This window comes from Haliotis rufescens, unplaced genomic scaffold (genome assembly GCF_023055435.1).
Source record: "Haliotis rufescens isolate VD_foot unplaced genomic scaffold, xgHalRufe1.0.p SCAF_30, whole genome shotgun sequence".
NCBI lineage: Eukaryota > Metazoa > Mollusca > Gastropoda > Lepetellida > Haliotidae > Haliotis > Haliotis rufescens.
Window position 1 is genome coordinate 775,887 of NW_025964002.1, and position 24,114 is coordinate 800,000.

Consider the following 24,114-nt stretch of genomic DNA (forward strand, 5'->3'; position numbering starts at 1 on the left):
TATCAGGTCTCTGTAACATTTGCAAAATGATACAAATATAAAAATACATCTGAACCTAAATGTAATGTTTTAATATCCTTACGTTGCTGAGTGCAGCATTTAACAACAAACAAACCAAACATAATATCTTTAAGAATTATGTTAACAATTCCGATGCTAAAAATAGTCTCACAATCTCCATACCTCTTTCTCTCTATGAAAACATAATAACTTTTTTTTTAATAATCTGAAGGAATAATAATGGCAATACTATCAAAATTATCATCATTATTTATGTTACTTATCCTCAAGTGAAGTATTCCTCCACATTATACATTCAGTGAAGAAGCCCATGAACATATGAACTATGTAACATACATTCATGGAAATTAGATGAACAGTTGAAGTTAGCAAATGATATTATTCGGTCGAACGTCTATCAGCCATCTATTCTATTCGTGAAGAACATTTCACGTGGGACCAACAGAGGGAATTATGACTATCGACTTGCTAATTATTTTTTATATTCATGCCAGCTCAAACGATCTATTGGCTTGATTTATTGTTATGGCATCCACAAAATAAGTAGGATCCGATTTTTTCCGTTTTTGTTGAAATAAAACTGAATTATATTTGCTGTTTAATATCAAAGTTTGCCAAATTGTTACAAAATGTTTGCCCACAGCAAGGCTACATATCCCCAAAATATTGTGCTAGGAACAGTATCACTGGACTGAGGGAGGGCGGTATTCCTCCTTGTGGGTCACCTGCTTGGCAATATGGGACGGAAAAACTGCAGGGGGTGAGGGCAGTTAAGTTGATGGTACAGACAGATAAGAGAGATCATTTTACAAATGTGAAACCTCAGTCCACAAAGGAAGAGGCGAAAGCTGAAACTTGGTGAGGTTTACAGAACAAAGGCAGTTACTTCTAGTTTCTTACTGACTCTCGAAGTTACTTTCAATAAAACAATTAATGCGTGTGTGTGTGTGTGTGTGTGTGTGTGTGTGTGTGTGTGTGTGTGTGTGTGTGTGTGTGTGTGTGTGTGTGTGTGTGTGTGTGAGTGAGAGAGGTAGAAGAAGAATTGTACACCATAAAAATGGCTACGTATGTAGTTGGGGTAGATATGTTGAATGCCCGGCCAGTATGACCTTTGAGTCACAACAGTTTCAGTCATTAAAATGCGTAAAACAGTATTTGAGTGAAAGAAAACACTATAAGTGAGTGAAACAAAAGACCTCAGTACAGGCACACCCAGTCTCCCAACCCCAAGTCTGCATGTACCAATACTCATACCTGCCACATCCTCAACCACTTAAATTACTCACACATGTACAATCATCTGACAACATGTTCGCCAACCCTCGTATCACAACGCATGCACGCATGCACGCACACGCACACGCACGCACACACACACACACACACACACACACACACACACACATTCTTCTTTCCCCACCATTATGTCTACGTCAGCCATCATGGATCCATGCGCATGCTTTCATACATAATCCATCCTCCCACCATTCCCCAACATCCATCGAACTATAACTATATCCGCACTCATGTATCGGTATTCGTGCTTTCATACATACACACACACCCTAGCCTACCATTCCCCTACATCCATCGCAGTATAACTATGACTATAACCGCCTTCGTGCATCCGCACTTGTGTTCACATTGCATTGCATATGCATCGAATTACACGTTTAAAATATCGTAAATATTTTACAACATGTACATATTATATATCAGCAAACAGAGATTATTATAACGCAATAGATTTCATCCGTCAAAACATCACAGAAAGAGGGGCAGCCTGGAATTTTACAATGGCATCTGAATGCACTAAGACGTTCAACTGGTCAGGAGGTGAGAGTTGCGGAAGATTACGGTAAACTTCAGTTACAGATCTCCATTACGAATATCTAAAGTATGAATAAAGATCACAGCTTGCTATGACGTGTACTTCATGCCTACAGAATTAGCAATGTCCTTAGCTTTAAATTGTATGTCTAAATGCTTATGTAGACAAAGACCCAAATGTATATAGGCATGACCATATTATATTCTACGCAAATATCACCACATTTAAAAACAAAGCTAGATTGAGTCTTTGAAGGGCATTAAGAACTGATACACACAAGGAAAAATATTTATGGATGTCAACGGAGGAACACTGCGTTTCGGAATATATACTTTCTCCTTCATCAGGTGCATATTATTAAATGCTATGAGGCAGAGAACATATATTTGTACCTGTAAGAACAACAAAAGTAAAAAGATAGCAAAGATGGGAACGCAACAAGGGAAGCCAACAGATAACTGGCATGGCGCTGATTACCCCGCCTCCCGTTTGCCCATTGTCCATTTCCCATTACCAATCATTCATAAGTTAAGTTTTGGCTTTAATTTGTCCATTGATAATCAACCATCAACGTCATTTATCTCCACCCTAAAAATATGTAGTTTACTGAGAAAGTGGTATCCAAATATAATGTGTGTTACTGTTGACCACTTTCTTAAAGGCATTGTTGGTTCAAAGCTTTCGGTCATAGAAGCCGTGCCATTTTTCTCTTGTCAGAGTACACAAAGTATACGTCATCTGGACTAACATTTTTGGTTCGGTGGCTGGGTTAGATCGCCAACATTGTGCTCTGGCGATTGGGTGCCTCACTCACAGTGTAGGTTCAAATCCCGGACGGGACTCAACCCAAGAAAGTACGAGAATCTGTACTTTACTCAGAAAGTGTTATCCCAATTATAACATTTGTTGTCAAGAAAACACAATAAATGTATATTCGGCTTTGGATGGGTAATGATATCACAGACATATACGGATATTGATGATGACTTGGAGGAGCTTCGTAACGCACGTCTTCTCAATTCAGGGATTGGTAAATCCAAATATGTGTGTGCGCGTGCGTGCGTGCGTGCGTGCGTGCGTGCGTAAATGTGGGCCTGTTGGATGTTACATAAAATAATTCATCTTGAGCGGGATGGTAGTTCGAGTTGGATTAGCATGTTAACTATATGATCTTCTTTAGGCAGAGAATGCCGCGCATGAATGTATTGATGAAATTCCTAGGTACATGGGACCTTTTCGTCCCCAGGAATACCCACAGTGGAGACTTCAATAGGGATAGGGTGTACACAATGTGCTACCTGATAGATTGTGTGTCATCAGACCGGACAACGTTGGTCTTTGACTGATTGTGGCGTAAAACACACTTATTCATTTACTTATATCGGAAATTGAATGTTCATCTTAATTGTTATTGTTGAACATGTACTTATATCGGAAATTGAATGTTCATCTTAATTGTTATTGTGTGTGTGTGTGTGTGTGTGTGTGTGTGTGTGTGTGTGTGTGTGTGTGTGTGTGTGTGTGTGTGTTTGTGTGTGTGTGTGTTTGTGTGTGTGTGTGTGCGCGTGTGTGTGTGCGTGCGCGTGTGTGTGTTTGCGTGCGTGCGTGGGTGCGTGCGTGTGTGTGGGGGTGTGTGGGGGTGAGATTGGGGGGATAGATGATAGATTTAGCAACAAGTAAGGTCATCTTGAGTGGGAGGGTATTCGCCGATGGATTAGCATATGAACTATGATTCTCTTTAGGCAGAAAATGAGGATCCACGATGCTCGACCTGGTAGAAGTTTGTTATCAAACCTCACAGCATTGGTTTTTTTGACTGACTGTAGCGTCAAAACAAACTCATTCATTTACTTGAACTGAATGTTCATCTTAATTGTTATGGATAGTCACGGAGCCATGATCCAGAGTACAGGGTGTCATTAGATAGAAATAAACTAAGTAATAATAGGATTACCAGAAAAACGGGGTTTTACACACAAGCCAATAAACTGCCCCATAATTATGTATGACATGCTTGTCGGGTATTGCTACATATATATGTGAAAACAAAGTTATTAAAATGAAGAGCAAAAGTGATGAAAGCTAACAATAAACGTGTATACGTGTTATATCGTCACTGCAAAAATAATGATTGTTTGTCTTTAGTATTAACATTCAAATACGTTATATCTGTATTAGCGATATTGTCTTTGTTCCACCGGTGAGTCAGCGTTAGCCGTACTATCTCGTAGTATAATTGTATTTCTGAAGACATCAAGATACAGTTTTTTACGATGCATCACGTCTGCACTAGCGCTTGATAACAGCCTTGTGTTTGGGTGTTTCAGTGGTTTAGATCGCTGCTCTTGATATTGTTGATTAAACTTTGATACTATGAACAATGTAATGTTATGTGAGAGGATGACTTTAGAACGGTAACATACTAATAGTATATAGGATGACATAAACAGAACAATGAGAAGTTCGTCCAGATTAGTGTATAGGCAACATTTAATAATTAAAATAATTACATTCAACAACTCCCCTTTTAAGTCCATTTTCCTGACTTATAAGTAAATGCAAGAGCAATCGGCCGGAATACAATGTATAGTTCTTGTCCACTTCCATATGACTATATAGCACACAATAAGCTATCGGGTCCCGTTTAGATCGGTTTGGGTGGCAGCCTAGATAGCCATAGAATAGTTTCATCTTGGAATCTCCCATATCACTGGGGATACTCTTCAATTTAAATGGAGTTACTCATTACGATTCCGAACCTTCACGTGACTGTGTTTATGAACCATTGTCAAATAGTGGTGACATTAAATCTAGGAAACAATACGCGAAATCGCGCATGCCCAGAACGGAAAATTTGGTCAAGGCATTAAGTAATCCGCATGCGCAGAACGATTGATTTCAGTACTTCCGCTAAGCGCTTCGAGTGCAGCGTCAAACGCGGGCCTGTAATCTAACACGCGGGGACTGACCAATGAAAACTGAGAAGTAGAAATACCGGTAGACGCTGTTGCTTGATTGACAATGTCATTCAAGAAAGGGAGGAGCTTAACGCTATCGTTCTCTCCCAGTAAATTCCGATGTCAAATAACGACGTTATTTGGACGGAAAAACGATGGTTTGAAAACGTCCAAATAACGTCGTTTTTCCGTCCAATGACCATATACGGAAAAAAACGACGTTTTCGTGTTTGCAGTGTTATGTGTTTTAACACCGTGAAATGAAAATTCTGACCGTCTCTCATAAGTCGCTGAGCGATTGGTCATGAGATATTTTACAATATTTTCAAAAATGTATATCTTATTGTATATGTTTATATATGTATATCTGCTGTATCCATGAGTCAGACGTAAATGTCTGTCTGTCTGTCTGTGCATTGGAGTGTTGTTCTGTATATATATGCCTAGTGCTTTAAATGTTTGTAAGTCATTTAGGGGGTTAAGTACCGTTGCTAGTGTCATTTGATTGTTGCAATTTAGTGTGCATTGGAGTGTTGTTCTGTGTTGCTGGTAATGTGTGCAATATAGTATTACGTGTTCAGGCGTTTCTTTAAGTTGCAGTGGGGGCGTTTGCCGGTTTGGTGTTTTTTAATTTGGTGTAGGTGGGGGTTTAACTTAGTTTGGCCTGATTTTAGGCAAGTTATTACTCTGTCAAGATGTACAGAGTGTGGTTCACAAGTATAAATACAAGTAGGAGGCAATGTTTATACAGGAGAGTACATGTTGTTATACGACACCTCTATTTTTAAGAAAGATAACAACGATTTTTGTAGATATATATATGGTTTACTTACATGGTATTTGATGTATTTACATGTCATTTGATGTATGTGATGTATTTACATTGTATTTCCCGTTTTCACAGATAAGTAAATATGTTCATATATATATACAGTTTTGTGGCATGTCCATCGTCAACATCATCATCATCATGCTCTTCACAATATTGGTCCATGTACAACCGAACATTGTGAGAGTACTTGGGTCAGGGAGAGATCTCCATCCTATAGTTGGAGTAGAGGCTAATTTCTAATGTAAACTTGTTTTAACATCTCACAATTATTGGCGTTTGCAAGTTACAATGTAAGTTTAATATCATTTATTTGACCAAGGTAAAAAAAAAATAAGGTGCCGTTTTCGCTGGAGTCGAGGTGCCGTTTTCGCCCGGTGACGTTTTGCTGAGGTGACGTTTTCGCATGTCATTCCTCCAAAATCCATGATTCTGACACTTCAGTGAAAGGCCTAGTCCTGCACCATGACCGTGGAATATATTTATTTTATGAAAAAATAATAATCTAGAAATGCATACAAAAGCAAGTCTAGCCAGCTCAAGCTAGCTCTATTCTGAAATCAGCATAGGGAATTTTTTTATTTTTAGAGTCAAGAAGGATATTGTGTAATATAAGATTTCAGAGACTAAATGTTAGTCTATGAAAGGCCCTGAAATCGCTCAGGGCAATTAGTTTTGTGGATTTTCATGATCCAGAGCAATTCGTCAGCTTTCTTAATGCAGTATTAGGGATCAGATTGGGATTGCGTCAGAGATGTAATGTTCAAGCATGACTTGCTCGGCGGCGAGAGATTACTGATGTTGACATCGAATTAGAGATTCAGATATTCGATGTCCCAGCGCACGACCGTTCATACACATATATTAGTGTAAGTAACTGAGGCTGCCCATGTTTTCATTCTGTTCCCCGAAATCTAAATACTTATAATATGAACATCACGTGTGTTTCCCACTTATTCAGAGAACATACCTGTCACATTCTTCTCAGCTATATGGCGATGGCAGGAAATAGCAATGTTAATAGCCACAAACAGCCCGAGCTAACTTTACACAGTGATGGGCATGGGCATAGCCATATTGACAATCTAACTGCCAAGGTTAGCCATTGATAAATTGCTTTCGTAGTCTGAAATGCCGTTTGAACAGACACATACGCTCTATTGTTCATTCATATTACCCTTGTTTGATTACTGTGACCATATATGGAATAATTGCAACAGGGGTCAAGAATCTAGATGCACTCAGGACAATCAGGACAAGTCATACAACATTATATAACGAAACTGGTCTATCCTCCTTGGCTGAAAGACACTTTCACAAATTATGCATGTTTTATCAAATGAAAAGTGGGACGACGCCAAATCATTTATGTGATATGGTACTTGTAAAAACTTTGGATCGTCCACGTTATGAAACACGTAACGCCAACGAATACTATGAGTCTAACTACCGACTACCTTCCACAGTCTCCGCCTGGAATGTACTAGATTCTACTTTGAGAGAAGCCGCTTCAGTATCTCAGTTAAAAAAAACTGTATAACTGTAGTAAATCAGAAGTGCCTGACATATTTAAAAATATTGGTTCACGCGTAAATCAGATAATCCACAGCAAGTTAAGACTAGGATGCAGAGATATGAACGGTCACACATTTGGAGGATCTATAAGTGATAATGCTGAATGTTTATGTGGTTTTTTTTCAATGAAAGTGCTTTACACTACCTATTTACTTGCCCAAATTATACTGAGATTAGATCTGAAAGCTATTATTATGTTAATGGACATGACCTACGAACCGTCCTGTTTGGTAACGTCAGCCTAGACAAAGGCATACTGCTGAATATCGTTGACTCTGTACATCATTTCTTTTCTTTGAGGAAACGATTTGTCTAAACATGCACTCTTATATGTATCTCACAAACAGCTGATTACCTTTGATGTACCACATGTGACTTAATATCAAGTCTATACTACTGTATAACATATATACTACTGCTGCTTGTTCGAACTTTGATTGGGAGAGATATTTATATAGGCTCTGCCTGTTTATCAGTCCCCTTTCACTGTACCAGGTGGAAATAAATATTGTTTACAACAATATATGGCGATGGCAGGAAATAGCAAAGATATAAAGTAATTCCCCGTCACGAGATAAGCAACTCACCAGTGTGTCATACTTGCAAATTCATTTCGTTTGTGACTTCTTTGTGAACTTTGTAACAGAATGTGTGGACTTTAAATGAGGTGTCTGTTATATCATCTGATTCGTCTGCTACATTTATCCTATAGTCTAATTTCTACATTAGTGTTCAGAGTGTTTTGAGAAAGAGGATTAATTGTGTGCTGTACCATGGAGTTTGCTGGAGTCTGTATTAGTGTTTGGAGGATATCGCATTCTTACTGGTCAAGCACCTTCTAATGGGATTATCCCAGTTTTGTTAGCCCCAAAAGGTAACGACACAAGCTGAAAACAGAGACACGAGCTCTTGACTGTGGATCCACGTTTTGCTTACGTGGGTCAGAGCGTGACTGCAGACTGGATGGACAGCGAAACTCGACTGTGATGAAATGCTTGACCCGGTTAGGTTCGCTGGTTATTTAGAACATGCTTTATCACAAGGAGCATTCGTTCATTCTTCAACAAACTTATGGATGCATTACCCCATGCAAGATCAGGGCGTCGATGTCAGAGGGAGTGAACACAAACTGTATTCATCACTGTGACAGAAGGGGCACCGGCACCTCGCCACGTGTGCATTCCGGCGGGGCTACGATTAAACTATTCGTGATCGGTCCTGGCGAATGAAGGGCTGACAGGTTATGGAAGGAGGGAGTGGCGATGTGTTGTATCAGACAGATACGAGGGTTGAACTAAATCTCTCTTGTCACATAGTCTTGTGGAGTGTGTTTTGTCACTCTGAATCTTATGAATAGATCTAAATAGGAAACATGTAGCGGTCTCACTGGTCTCCTTTATTTCTAGTTCAGGTGGGTAAATCAGTGGAAGGCTAATGTGATAGTTGTTGAACGACATCAGATCACCAATAGTCTTGTCACTCTGAATCATCCACCAATGTCTGTAACATTTAGACCATCATTTAGACTGCCGCGTGGGAAAGGCTTCTGGAAATTTACTAATTCACTTATGAGAAAAAAAAACTTATGTTGAATTAGTAAAATCAGTTACTAAGGAAACGATAGATAAGTATAGATGTACAGAAGGCATTGTCTCAATAAAACATCGAGAAGTGATGATATAAAGGATCAGAGGTAAAACTGTACTCGATTCATCGTATCAGAAAAAATGTGAAAAGTTAGAAAGGGACATACAACATAATTACACAAAAACGTGAGGAACTGGGTGAAACTGATGTCAATGATACCAAACTGACAACATATGTTAGTAGAAAGACTTCAAATTTGAAGCCAGGGAACTAGGGTTCGTTCAAAGGCAACAAGGATGAAACATGGCGAAAAAAAACATTTTTATATTATTTCAATTAAATCTAATATGTAGAAACTACCTCCATAACTCGTATAGAGGATATGCAAGGTTATATTATAGAACAAAATGAGGACACTTTAAATGTTTGTTTGTTGGTTGGTTTGTTGTTTAACGCCGCACTCAGCAATATCCCAGCTATATGACAGCGGTCTGTTAATAATCGAGTCTGGACCAGACAATCCAGTGATTGACATCATGGCCATCGATCTGCTTTAAATGAAGTAAAGAAGTTTCAAGGTAAACTATATTAAAAAAATGACGTCAGAACATTGAAGGCGAACGGATTGATGCTGAGGTCATCGAAGCAATTGAATGTCTGAACAATGGGACAAGTGGAATTGTTAAAGTCCTTCTGGAATGGTATTAGTAATTATCTTATATCATCTCTCAATTTTGCCTACAGAACTATCCATCTCACAAAAACGAGGACTTATTACATGCATTCCATGAAGATAATAAACCATAACACAAATTAGCGTCCAATATCATTATTCTCGGTTTCCTATAAGGTTGCCTCTTTTGCTATACCATAGAGAATAAAGTATATTTGGGATATACGTATTAACGAAGGTCAGAGGGTTTCATCCTGGGCGATACCTTGGGGTATAACAAGATATAATGATCTTATGCAATATATTATGCAAACCCTTAAAAAGTCCGTTTGCTGCAAAATCGTACCGATGAAATGCAAGTTAGATATTAATCCGAAAGCAACAATTCGTTTTAAGTGTCATGAAAGTTATTTGTTTGTCCATACCAACTCGTCACCATAAGTTCAGTTTAGAAAAAGTTGTTTAACATCCTCTCATATAATTGTTGGTGTTTTAAAGCCTGTTGTTACAAGGGGGTCTGCATTATAAACAGTCCTACATTCGCGCATGAAATTCGCCCGTGTTAGGCCAAACTACTACTGTCTTTTCTGTAATGAAATCCTGTCAAATGAAAAGTCTAAATCAGAAGCGTATCTTTCTGTCGTTGTTATGAAACGGAATATACACTGCGAATCTGTAAAAATATTCAGCTGACAGCAACAATCTGACACGTTTAGAAGACACAGTCATGCACATTGCAGTGGTTTCAAGGCGAATATTACATTACATTCTACCTACAAGGTGAGGTGAAATTTGGTTTAACGTCGCGTCCAAGATTATTGCACTTATATAGCGACGTGCATGTACGTGTGTGTGTTTGTGTGGCTGCTTGTACTAGTCCGGACTGATGCCGATTTATAGTGCTAGCACACTGAGATACCATGCCGCAGTTTAACATGTATACCCCACTCAGACACAGTATACTGACTCCGAGCCGACCAGTCCTTGCTTTAGCCCCTTAATGCCGAGCGCCAGACAGGGTAACAACAAGTACCATATTTTAACGTCTTTTGGTATGACGCGGTCGGGGATCGAACCCCGGACCTTCCGCTCTCCGGGCGGACGCTCTACCACAAGACCACGGAGGCGGTCTTCTACCTACAAACTCGCTGTCTAAAATGCAAGCATGGGAGATGAATGTCATTTAACGCAGCTGCGATCAACAAGTAGTTTTGCGTGTCGATTCCTAAATTGAAACAATTGGTTAACCCAGATAACTGTACGTAAAAGGACGAAGTGTGAAACCAACAAACAAACAACAAATGATATACAATCAACAAATATATTACAAACATGCACTAGGTTTACAAAACAATACAAATAACTGCACATCAATTACAATGGCAGTACACAATAGAGTGGCAGTACACTATAGAGTGGCAGTACACAATAGAGTGGTAGTACACAATAGAGTGGTAGTACACAATAGAGTGGTAGTACACAATAGAGTGGTAGTATACAATAGAGTGGTAGTACACAAAAGAGTGGTAGTACACAATAGAGTGGTAGTACACAATAGAGTGGTAGTACACAATAGAGTGGTAGTACACAATAGAGTGGCAGTACACAATAGAGTGGCAGTACACTATAGAGTGGCAGTACACAATAGAGTGGTAGTACACAATAGAGTGGTAGTACACAATAGAGTGGTAGTACACAATAGAGTGGTAGTACACAATAGAGTGGTAGTACACAATAGAGTGGTAGTACACAATAGAGTGGTAGTATACAATAGAGTGGTAGTACACAATAGAGTGGTAGTACACAATAGAGTGGTAGTACACAATAGAGTGGTAGTACACAATAGAGTGGTAGTACACAATAGAGTGGTAGTACACAATAGAGTGGTAGTACACAATAGAGTGGTAGTACACAATAGAGTGGTAGTACACTATTCAATGGTAATATATAATATGATGGCAGTGGACAGTATCAGATACACATACAGTGGTGATAACGAGGGTGCACGAAGGGAGATGGGGGTAACCTAGTGATTAAAGCGTTCACTCGTCATGTCGAAGACGCGGGTTCGATTCCCCACATGGGCGCAATGTGTGAAGCCAATTTCTGTGATATTGCTGCAATATAGCTAAAAGCGGCGTACAACCCTACTCACTCACTCACTCATTACACGAGGGCTACTGAGCCAATGACAAGAAGTGGGTACACATATTGTAGTTGTATTTTGATGAAATATTAGCAACTTGTAAGCTAAAAAAACTAGATTCTGAATGACCATTAAAGGTAGTGATATAGTATAGTTACATTTCTATCTGAAAATGTTCAGGTCAATTTGCCAAAAATAAATCTCATGTCATCTGAATTATACTGACAAAACATTATGTGAAAGAGCTGTCAAAAAGTTTTATGGTAGATCTGTGGAGGACATTTCCAAATTTGAAGCATCAATGACAAATATGATGCAAATCCCTACTTTGACTTGTACCCTATGTTCCCGTGTTTTTTACAGTGGGAACTAACATGCAAAACAGTGACCCAAATGGTGCGAAGGATCCTTTGAAGATAACGGAATGGTGGCAAGCCGCCTCCCTCATTAAGTGGTAGGTGGAGAGTGTGACAGTAATAGCACGTAATGGTGACAAGCCAGTGACTGTGTGTTGTTTATCTGTATGTGTACAGGGACTGGGAGAAGCCAGTGACTGTGTGTTGTTTATCTGTATGTGTACAGGGAGTGGGAGAAGCCAGTGACTGTGTGTTGTTTATCTGTATGTGTACAGGGACTGGGAGAACCCAGTGACTGTGTGTTGTGTATCTGTATGTGTACAGGGAGTGGGAGAAGCCAGTGACTGTGTGTTGTTTATCTGTATGTGTACAGGGACTGGGAGAAGCCAGTGACTGTGTGTTGTTTATCTGTATGTGTACAGGGAGTGGGAGAAGCCAGTGACTGTGTGTTGTTTATCTGTATGTGTACAGGGAGTGGGAGAAGCCAGTGACTGTGTGTTGTTTATCTGTATGTGTACAGGGACTGGGAGAAGCCAGTGACTGTGTGTTGTGTATCTGTATGTGTACAGGGAGTGGGAGAAGCCAGTGACTGTGTGTTGTTTATCTGTATGTGTACAGGGACTGGGAGAAGCCAGTGACTGTGGGTTGTTGATCTGTATGTGTACAGGGAGTGGGAGAAGCCAGTGACTGTGTGTTGTTTATCTGTATGTGTACAGTGACTGGGAGAAGCCAGTGACTGTGACTGTGTTTTATATCTGTATGTGTACAGGGACTGGGAGAAGCCAGTGACTGTGTGTTGTTCATCTGTATGTGTACAGGGACTGGGAGAAGCCAGTGATTGTGTGTTGTTTATCTGTATGTGTACAGGGACTGGGAGAAGCCAGTGACTGTGACTGTGTTTTATATCTGTATGTGTACAGGGAGTGGGAGAAGCCAGTGACTGTGTGTTGTTTATCTGTATGTGTACAGGGACTGGGAGAAGCCAGTGACTGTGTGTTGTTTATATGTATGTGTACAGGGACTTGGAGAAGCCAGTGACTGTGACTGTATTTTATATCTGTATGTGTACAGGGACTGGGAGAAGCCAGTGACTGTGTGTTGTTTATCTGTATGTGTTCAGGGACTAGGAGAAGCCAGTGACTGTGTGTTGTTTATCTGTATGTGTACAGGGAGTGGGAGAAGCCAGTGACTGTGTGTTGTTTATCTGTATGTGTACAGTGACTGGAAGAAGCCAGTGACTGTGTTGTTTATCTGTATGTGTACAGGGACTGGGAGAAGCCAGTGACTGTGTGTTGTTTATCTGTATGTGTACAGGGACTGGGAGAAGTCAGTAATTATTTGTTGTTTATCTGTATGTGTACAGGGACTGGGAGAAGCCAGTGACTGTGTGTTGTTTATCTGTATGTGTACAGGGAGTGGGAGAAGCCAGTGACTGTGTGTTGTTTATCTGTATGTGTACAGGGACTGGGAGAAGCCAGTGACTGTGTGTTGTGTATCTGTATGTGTACAGGGAGTGGGAGAAGCCAGTGACTGTGTGTTGTTTATCTGTATGTGTACAGGGACTGGGAGAAGCCAGTGACTGTGTGTTGTTTATCTGTATGTGTACAGGGACTGGGAGAAGCCAGTGACTGTGACTGTGTTTTATATCTGTATGTGTACAGGGAGTGGGAGAAGCCAGTGACTGTGTGTTGTTTATCTGTATGTGTACAGGGACTGTGAGAAGCCAGTGACTGTGTGTTGTTTATATGTATGTGTACAGGGACTGGGAGAAGCCATTGACTGTGACTGTATTTTATATCTGTATGTGTACAGGGACTGGGAGAAGCCAGTGACTGTGTGTTGTTTATCTGTATGTGTTCAGGGACTAGGAGAAGCCAGTGACTGTGTGTTGTTTATCTGTATGTGTACAGGGAGTGGGAGAAGCCAGTGACTGTGTGTTGTTTATCTGTATGTGTACAGTGACTGGAAGAAGCCAGTGACTGTGTTGTTTATCTGTATGTGTACAGGGACTAGGAGAAGCCAGTGACTGTGTGTTGTTTATCTGTATGTGTACATGGACTGGGAGAAGCCAGTGACTGTGTGTTGTTTATCTGTATGTGTACAGGGACTGGGAGAAGCCAGTGACTGTGTGTTGTTTATCTGTATGTGTACAGGGACTGGGAGAAGTCAGTGATTGTGTGTTGTTTATCTGTATGTGTACAGGGACTGGGAGAAGCCAGTGACTGTGTGTTGTTTATCTGTATGTGTACAGGGAGTGGGAGAAGCCAGTGACTGTGTGTTGTTAATCTGTATGTGTACGGCGACTGGGAGAAGCCAGTGACTGTGTGTTGTTTATCTGTATGTGTACAGGGACTGGGAGAAGCCAGTGACTGTGTGTTGTTTATCTGTATGTGTACAGGGACTGGGAGAAGCCAGTGACTGTGTGTTGTTTATCTGTATGTGTACAGGGACTGGGAGAAGCCAGTGACTGTGTGTTGTGTATCTGTATGTGTACAGGGACTGGGAGAAGCCAGTGACTGTGTGTTGTTTATCTGTATGTGTACAGGGAGTGGGAGAAGCCAGTGACTGTGTGTTGTGTATCTGTATGTGTACAGGGAGTGGGAGAAGCCAGTGACTGTGTGTTGTTTATCTGTATGTGTACAGGGACTGGGAGAAGCCAGTGACTGTGTGTTGTTGATCTGTATGTGTACAGGGAGTGGGAGAAGCCAGTGACTGTGTGTTGTTTATCTGTATGTGTACAGGGACTGGGAGAAGCCAGTGACTGTGACTGTGTTTTATATCTGTATGTGTACAGGGACTGGGAGAAGCCAGTGACTGTGTGTTGTTTATCTGTATGTGTACAGGGACTGGGAGAAGCCAGTGATTGTGTGTTGTTTATCTGTATGTGTACAGGGACTGGGAGAAGCCAGTGACTGTGACTGTGTTTTATATCTGTATGTGTACAGGGAGTGGGAGAAGCCAGTGACTGTGTGTTGTTTATCTGTATGTGTACAGGGACTGTGAGAAGCCAGTGACTGTGTGTTGTTTATATGTATGTGTACAGGGACTGGGAGAAGCCAGTGACTGTGACTGTATTTTATATCTGTATGTGTACAGGGACTGGGAGAAGCCAGTGACTGTGTGTTGTTTATCTGTATGTGTTCAGGGACTAGGAGAAGCCAGTGACTGTGTGTTGTTTATCTGTATGTGTACAGGGAGTGGGAGAAGCCAGTGACTGTGTGTTGTTTATCTGTATGTGTACAGTGACTGGAAGAAGCCAGTGACTGTGTGTTGTTTATCTGTATGTGTACAGGGACTAGGAGAAGCCAGTGACTGTGTGTTGTTTATCTGTATGTGTACAGGGACTGGGAGAAGCCAGTGACTGTGTGTTGTTTATCTGTATGTGTACAGGGACTGGGAGAAGCCAGTGACTGTGTGTTGTTTATCTGTATGTGTACAGGGAGTGGGAGAAGTCAGTGATTGTGTGTTGTTTATCTGTATGTGTACAGGGACTGGGAGAAGCCAGTGACTGTGTGTTGTTTATCTGTATGTGTACAGGGAGTGGGAGAAGCCAGTGACTGTGTGTTGTTTATCTGTATGTGTACGGCGACTGGGAGAAGCCAGTGACTGTGTGTTGTTTATCTGTATGTGTACAGGGACTGGGAGAAGCCAGTGACTGTGTGTTGTTTATCTGTATGTGTACAGGGACTGGGAGAAGCCAGTGACTGTGTGTTGTTTATCTGTATGTGTACAGGGAGTGGGAGAAGCCAGTGACTGTGTGTTGTTTATCTGTATGTGTACAGGGAGTGGGAGAAGCCAGTGACTGTGTGTTGTTTATCTGTATGTGTACAGGGACTAGGAGAAGCCATTGACTGTGTGTTGTTTATCTGTATGTGTACAGGGAGTGGGAGAAGCCAGTGATTGTGTGTTGTTTATCTGTATGTGTACAGGGACTGGGAGAAGCCAGTGACTGTGTGTTGTTTATCTGTATGTGTACAGGGACTGGGAGAAGCCAGTGACTGTGCGTTGTTTAGTTGTATGGGGCACGGGTGGCCCAGTCGTCTAAGGCGCCGCAATTCGCTGTGCAGAGTTGCGTCCCTTGGGCACGCCAGAAACCTATGATTGTGGTTTCGAATCCCGGTTCGCCACGATTATGTTTCTAGGTTTGTCAGCACCATACCCGTTCTCGTGGGTTTCACCGAAGTGGTAAACGTCTGAGACCTGCATCGCTTCGGGCTTTTCTCCCACATTAAGCTGATACGCCGTGATATAACTGTCATTCTGTTAAAAGCGGCGTCAAACCCAATTCACTCACTCACTCGCTATCTCTATGGTTACAGGGACTGGGAGAAACCGGTGGAGTACAAGTGCGGTGAGATTGTGAAGAAGGGAAACCGATATGTCTGTATGGACAGGCAGTTCGAGGTCAAGCCACCGTGCCTGGTCTATTCTTTTGGGTGAGCAAAACATTCATATCAGTCATCTGTGGCAAGTACACTTTTGTAAACTACGAAACGCTTATGGTTCCACTTAGGTAGCATAATTTAATTTTTTTAAATCAAAATCTCTTTTTTAATTATTTGTTTGGTTTTTTTCTCGCTATTACATATATCTTCGTGATTTCAATTATTTTCTCGTTACCTCAAGTTTATTCTCCTTATATATTTTCTTGTTGTTTCGAATATTTTCTTGTTATTTCAAGTTTATTTAAAAACTCGACATTTCGATGTTTTTCTTGTTGATTTGGTTATTTTCTCGTTATTTCTACTGTTTTCTCGTAATTTTAATATATCTTAACCATTCGAAATTTCGATTTTTCGAATAAACTAGAAATAACAAAACATAATCGCAATTACTGGGGAAAAATCAAAGTAATAAGAAAGAACTCAAAACTTCGAGAACATTATTCAAATTACGAAACTATAATCGGAGCAACATGAAAATATCGAAATTTCAAGAAAATATTTGAAATAACGAGAGAAAAAATCTAAATATTGTGGGAGGTTTTAAAACTTGAAATAACGAGAAAATATTATGTCAGTTTTCCACTTTGCGGCTTCATTTGCGTTGAGGTTTAAAAGTCGGGGTGGGGACGATGAAAAATGAAGCGGGTGACAAAATCATTAGGGAGTTTAAAGGGCTTTGAGCTACAAATTATAGTCTTATTTATCACAAAGCTCCGGGGGATATCCGGGAAGAACGCACAGCCAAAGGTATGCAGAAAGTGTATGTCCACATCCATCTCAGGCATGACGTACGAAGAAAAAAATCTTAAAATTCGATCTGTTTATAATAAATTATACACCACAAAACTCGGGGCGGTCGGGTAGCCTAGTGGTGAAAGCGTTCGCCCGTCACGCCGAAGACCCGGGTTCTATTCCCGACATTGGTACAATGATGTGAAGCCCATGTTAGGTTACCCCGTCGTGATAGTGCATGTATTTTCCTAAAAGCGGCGTAAGACCATACTCACTCAACCTGGTACATTCGAGTTAAAGAGCATTGTTTCAGGTTCGCCAGAGTCGAATGAGTCTAACCTCTGGATGGTGGTTGAATTGATAATGATAAATGCTCGTATGTATGCTAGCGTATGGCAACATCCTGATATGAAATTGAACGTTCTTCTGGTTCTAGAGAGCGGCGTAAAACCATACTTACTCACTCACTCACCACAAAACTCACAAATCTGTCATGGACGCCTCGAGATGATAAACGGTATCTTTTGGACGATGACATCACGACCCCTAGGTATTATCTAGTGTCAATTCTCTACTTGCTAGATCAGTTGATCGTGAAAGTTGTGCAGTTTTCCCCTTCTCTCATCTCAGTATTATCAGCTCACCGGGTCCGAAGGACCAGGGCTTGCTTATGGGATACCGTAGCGTCCGTCGTCCGTACGTCAACAATTTATTCAAACGACTTTTCTTCGGAACCACAAATTGGAAATTAACGAAATTTGACTGGAAGCCTCCCCAGGTGGTGGGGATTCAAAATTGTACAAATGGTGGGGCTGACCCCCCAGGGGCTGAGGGGCGGGGCCATATAGGTGTAATTGGGCTATATTGCTTTAAACGACTTCTTCTCTGGAACAAAGAGATAGATATCAACCATATTTGGTTGGAAGCATTCTCCGGTGGTGAGAATTCAAAATTGTACAAATAGAGGGGCTGACCCCCCAAGGGGCTGAGGGGCTGGGCGATATAGGGGTAATTTGGCGTTATTGCTTTAAGCGACTTCCTCTCTGGAACTTAGAGATAGTTATCAACCTTATTTGGTTTGGAAGCATTCTCACTGGATTCCAACTGCAGAAATGGAGGGGCTGAACCCTTTCCCCACCCCTGGGGACTAAGGGGCGGGGCTAAAAAGAGTTTATGATTTGGACACAGTTAAGATCCTCACCGTATAACCATATGTTGATTGGTTGTTTTGTTGTTGAACGCCGCCATCAACGGGATCGGGTGGTCAGGCTCGCTGACTTGATTGATGCATGTCATCGATCCCAATTGCGTGTATCGATGTTATTGATATCAATCACTGGGTTGTCTGATCCAAACTCGATTATTTACAGACCACCGTCATATAGCTGGAATGCGGCGTTAAACAACAAACAAACAAACAAACAAAGCATACGCCCGCATCCCCGCTGTCCGTATGGTACATGTATAGTGACACAATGTCTCGTGCACACACCCCATTTCACGCTGTAGGTTTGGTAGCTGTATAGTGACACAATGTCTCGTGCACACATCCCAATTCACGCTGTAAGTTTGGTAGCTGTATAGTGACACAATGTCTCGTCCACACTTCCCAATTCACGCTGTAAGTTTGGTAGCTGTATAGTGACACAATGTCTCGTCCACACATCCCAATTCACGCTGTAGGTTTGGTAGCTGTATAGTGACACAATGTCTCGTGCACACATCCCAATTCACGCTGTAAGTTTGGTAGCTGTATAGTGACACAGGGTCTCGTCCACACTTCCCAATTCACGCTGTAAGTTTGGTAGCTGTATAGTGACACAGGGTCTCGTGCACACATCCCAATTCACGCTGTAAGTTTGGTAGCTGTATAGTGACACAATGTATCGTGCACACATCCCAATTCACGCTGTAAGTTTGGTAGCTGTATAGTGCCACAATGTCTCGTCCACACATCCCAATTCACGCTGTAAGTTTGGTAGCTGTATAGTGACACAGGGTCTCGTGCACACATCCCAATTCACGCTGTAAGTTTGGTAGCTGTATAGTGACACAGGGTCTCGTGCACACATCCCAATTCACGCTGTAAGTTTGGTAGCTGTATAGTGACACAATGTCTCGTGCACACATCCCAATTCACGCTGTAAGTTTGGTAGCTGTATAGTGACACAATGTCTCGTCCGCACATCCCAATTCACGCTGTAAGTTTGGTAGCTGTATAGTGACACAGGGTCTCGTGCACACATCCCAATTCACGCTGTAAGTTTGGTAGCTGTATAGTGACACAGGGCCTCGTGCACACATCCCAATTCACGCTGTAAGTTTGGTAGCTGTATAGTGACACAATGTCTCGTCCACACATCCCAATTCACGCTGTAAGTTTGGTAGCTGTATAGTGACACAGGGTCTCGTGCACACATCCCAATTCACGCTGTAAGTTTGGTAGCTGTATAGTGACACAGGGTCTCGTCCACACATCCCAATTCACGCTGTAAGTTTGGTAGCTGTATAGTGACACAATGTCTCGTCCACACATCCCAATTCACGCTGTAAGTTTGGTAGCTGTATAGTGACACAGGGTCTCGTGCACACATCCCAATTCACGCTGTAAGTTTGGTAGCTGTATAGTGACACAGGGTCTCGTGCACACATCCCAATTCACGCTGTAAGTTTGGTAGCTGTATAGTGACACAGGGTCTCGTGCACACATCCCAATTCACGCTGTAAGTTTGGTAGCTGTATAGTGACACAGGGTCTCGTGCACACATCCCAATTCACGCTGTAAGTTTGGTAGCTGTATAGTGACACAGGGTCTCGTGCACACATCCCAATTCACGCTGTAAGTTTGGTAGCTGTATAGTGACACAGGGTCTCGTGCACACATCCCAATTCACGCTGTAAGTTTGGTAGCTGTATAGTGACACAGGGTCTCGTGCACACATCCGAGTTCACGCTGTAAGTTTGGTAGCTGTATAGTGACACAGGGTCTCGTGCACACATCCCAATTCACGCTGTAAGTTTGGTAGCTGTATAGTGACACAGGGTCTCGTCCACACATCCCAATTCACGCTGTAAGTTTGGTAGCTGTATAGTGACACAGGGTCTCGTGCACACATCCCAATTCACGCTGTAAGTTTGGTAGCTGTATAGTGACACAGGGTCTCGTGCACACATCCCAATTCACGCTGTAAGTTTGGTAGCTGTATAGTAACACAGGGTCTCGTGCACACATCCCAATTCACGCTGTAAGTTTGGTAGCTGTATAGTGACACAGGGTCTCGTCCACACATCCCAATTCACGCTGTAAGTTTGGTAGCTGTATAGTGACACAGGGTCTCGTCCACACATCCCAATTCACGCTGTAATTTGGTAGATGTATAGTGACACAGTGTCGCGTGCATTCAGCCCCGCCAGAGTATGGTATCATTGTGTTATGACACACTGTAGCTGTTCTCCGTTCATGCTCCTAATTCAGAAACACGTTACGTAGTTGCTCGACTTCTAGAAGAGCGGGCAACTGACAGAGTAACATGGCGTGTAGTGTTGTGGTGACAGCTGACTGTAATTGTACTTCGAGTTGGAGGCTGCCTGAGTTTAGATATTTCGTCAATAGAGATTGTTCAAAAATTGAAGACGAACAGGTCAATACCTGTCTGAAACTCGCCTCTTCCTTTATCCCCTTGCCTTTATCCCCTCTCCACGTGTAATGTGCCTCAAACAAGTTGACATAGGCCTTGATGTCGTCTCCACGGAGCGACCAGGGACACCGACCCCGTCCAGATCCAGCGCCACTGTGTTAGTGTGTGCTCCCTGGAAGTGTGAGTGTGAGAACCTGGTAATGCCAACATTGATGTAGTAACACAGAGAGGGACAGAATTCAGAACAACTTAAAACCACAGGAAAACTACCAGGAGCAGACTACCACCTTCAATGTACTTGTGGACACGGATACATTGGCGACATCACTTGTGGACACGGATACATTGGCGACATCACTTGTGGACACGGATACATTGGCGACATCACTTGTGGACAAGGATACATTGGCGACATCACTTGTGGACACGGATACATTGGCGACATCACTTGTGGACACGGATACATTGGCGACATCACTTGTGGACAAGGAAACATTGGCGACATCACTTGTGGACACGGATACATTGGCGACATCACTTGTGGACACGGATACATTGGCGACATCACTTGTGGACAAGGATACATTGGCGACATCACTTGTGGACACGGATACATTGGCGACATCACTTGTGGACACGGATACATTGGCGACATCACTTGTGGACACGGATACATTGGCGACATCACTTGTGGACAAGGATACATTGGCGACATCACTTGTGGACAAGGATACATTGGCGACATCACTTGTGGACAAGGATACATTGGCGACATCACTTGTGGACACGGATACATTCGCGACATCACTTGTGGACACGGATACATTGGCGACATCACTTGTGGACAAGGATACATTGGCGACATCACTTGTGGACAAGGATACATTGGCGACATCAAGACCCCTGAAAACCCGAATTAAATCACACCAAAGCTCAGTCTCCAAAGCTAACTCTAGGCTGCTCTATCGGACCAGGCCCGTGACACGCCCTGCCACAGCCTCCAATAGGACAACATTGAAGCCTTCAAAGACTTCAAAATCAGAAAACTACAAAAAGCCATCAACATCAAAAGTCTCCAACCATCAATCAAGGTTATTACATATCCCCGGCGTACCATCAACTCATCAAAGACCCCAATCAGTCATCAACCTTTTGTTTATCCCACCGGCTTCAACTTTTAACGTTTACCTTATGTCACCCCTTGTGTGTACATAGAGGCGTCTCCACTCCATTGTTACGACATCCCAATCTACTCAACTGTATAAACATTGCCTCATAAATGTATATTTCTTTTCAACCATACCCTGCACATCACTTGCTTGATAACGGTGTTAGAACCTACTCCGAAACGTCGCTCCTAATTGTAATAAAGAAGTTGTTCATCCATAATGCCTCTCAAAGACGTTTCACATAGGGAGGTCTACAGAAACTCCCACACATGGGCAAGTGTTAACCGCTTAATGAGCAAGCATACATTACATCGATTTATGGAGCTGAGAGGTAGCTCATGTCACGTGACCTAATTTGCATATTTGTGGGATCGTGATACCAGGAATATGCTTTGGTAAAAAAATCGTATCGATAACACCTTCCATTAGACACTAAATAACCAGTATGTAACATTCTGTTGTAGTATCTCGAATGACTGGACTTTTGATGACGCAATGGGGAATGTTGGCTGTGAAGTTCACTCTTTTGACCCAAGGTAAGCCGGACCGATGACAACAAGCACATAAATTATCTCGCTTTGTTCTTTAGACAATCAAGTAGTTGTGCAGTACTGCGTACCACAGGGGGCGGTCGGGTAGCCTAGTGGTTAAAGCGTTCGCTCGGGTTCGATTCCCGACATGGGTAAACTGTGTGAAACCCAGTTGTCCCCCGCCGTGATATTGCTGGAATATTGCTAAAAGCGGCGTAAAACCTCACTCACTCACTCACTCACTCACTCACTCACTCACTCACTCACTCACTCACCCACCCACCCACCCACCCACTCACTCACTCACTCACTCACTCACTCACTCACTCACTCACTCACTCACTCACTCACTCACTCACTCACTCACTCACTCACTCGCTCACTCACTCACTCACTCACTCACTCACTACCACAGCGCTATATATTCCATGACCAATGTTTCAGCATTGGAAAGAAGTCCTTCGACAGGAGCAAGAACATACACTTCCATGATATCGGCCTCGGGGCGCGTGACAATGACACGTTTGTTCCGACCAAGGACATATATGTCAAGAAAGCGACCACGTGGAAGATACGGCGCCTGAAGACATTGATGGAGATGCTGGGACACACGCATGTACGTACCAAGTGTTGGGAACATACATCTTTGCTTCGTGTATTGCTTCTCCTCGCCCGGAGTAGGGGTATGCATGTACAGCATTAGGTCCCGAGGTGGACTAGGTCTCCAGTGATAATTCTTGTCGTCAGAGTGGCACAAATGGATGTTGTCATGGTGACAAGTCACAGACAGAACCATATTGTAGAAAAGGAATAAAACACTAAACCTAACCATATATGGACTCCTTGCAAGGGTCTGTATAAATCAGTGATTGCTCATGGGTATGGACACGGCTAAGATAAATGCTCGTATGTATGCTAGCGTATGGCAACATCCTGATATAAAATTGAACGTTCTTCTGTTTCCAGAGACACCTCGATATTCTGAAGATTGACGTGGAAACAACAGAATGGTCGGCTGTGAAGGACTTTGTGGAATCGGGCATTTTCCCGAAGGTCCGGCAGTTATTTGTAGAATGGCACTTGTTTACAACCTACCCTAGCAAAAGCAACTACGTCGAGTTTTATACCAGTGTCAAGAGGATGCAGGAATTGGGAATGCGCACATTTCAATCCAAGTTTCATACCAAACACTACGACGACAAATGGCGCCTCCAGTCAGATGTGAGCTACGTCAATGTATTATATAAAGGTACATAACCCAACTTCACTCTTGCTTAAACACTGCTTGTTGTAGTAAGGACGTCGAACTAAAGTCCTACTTTAAGTAAATAACACTACTACATTATTACACAGGAGTCGTGCATGTTGTAATTAGGACGTCGAACTGAAGTCCTACTTTAAGTAAATAACACTACTACATTATTACACAGGAGTCGTGTATGCTGTAGTTAGGACGTCGAACTAAAGTCCTACTTTCTGTTAATAACACTACTACATTATTACATAGGAATCGTGCATGCTGTAATTAGGACGTCAAACTAAAGTCCTACTTTCTGTTAATAACACTACTACATTATTACATAGGAGTCGTGCATGCTGTAATTAGGACGTCAAACTAAAGTCCT

The 24,114-nt window shown here is 42.1% G+C and overlaps 1 protein-coding gene across 1 annotated transcript in view; it reads left to right on the forward strand.

The window, feature by feature from the left end:
• The window catches only part of LOC124152205 (probable methyltransferase-like protein 24), a 48,799-nt gene that overhangs the window by 23,256 nt on the left and 1,429 nt on the right, over positions 1-24,114 (forward strand). Inside the window, exons 2-6 of the mRNA XM_046525045.2 lie at positions 11,983-12,073; positions 16,295-16,411; positions 22,424-22,495; positions 22,934-23,105; positions 23,456-23,738. Coding sequence (XP_046381001.1) covers positions 11,994-12,073; positions 16,295-16,411; positions 22,424-22,495; positions 22,934-23,105; positions 23,456-23,738 — 724 coding nt within the window. The 5' untranslated portion in view covers positions 11,983-11,993. The remainder of the gene's footprint in view (positions 1-11,982; positions 12,074-16,294; positions 16,412-22,423; positions 22,496-22,933; positions 23,106-23,455; positions 23,739-24,114) is intronic.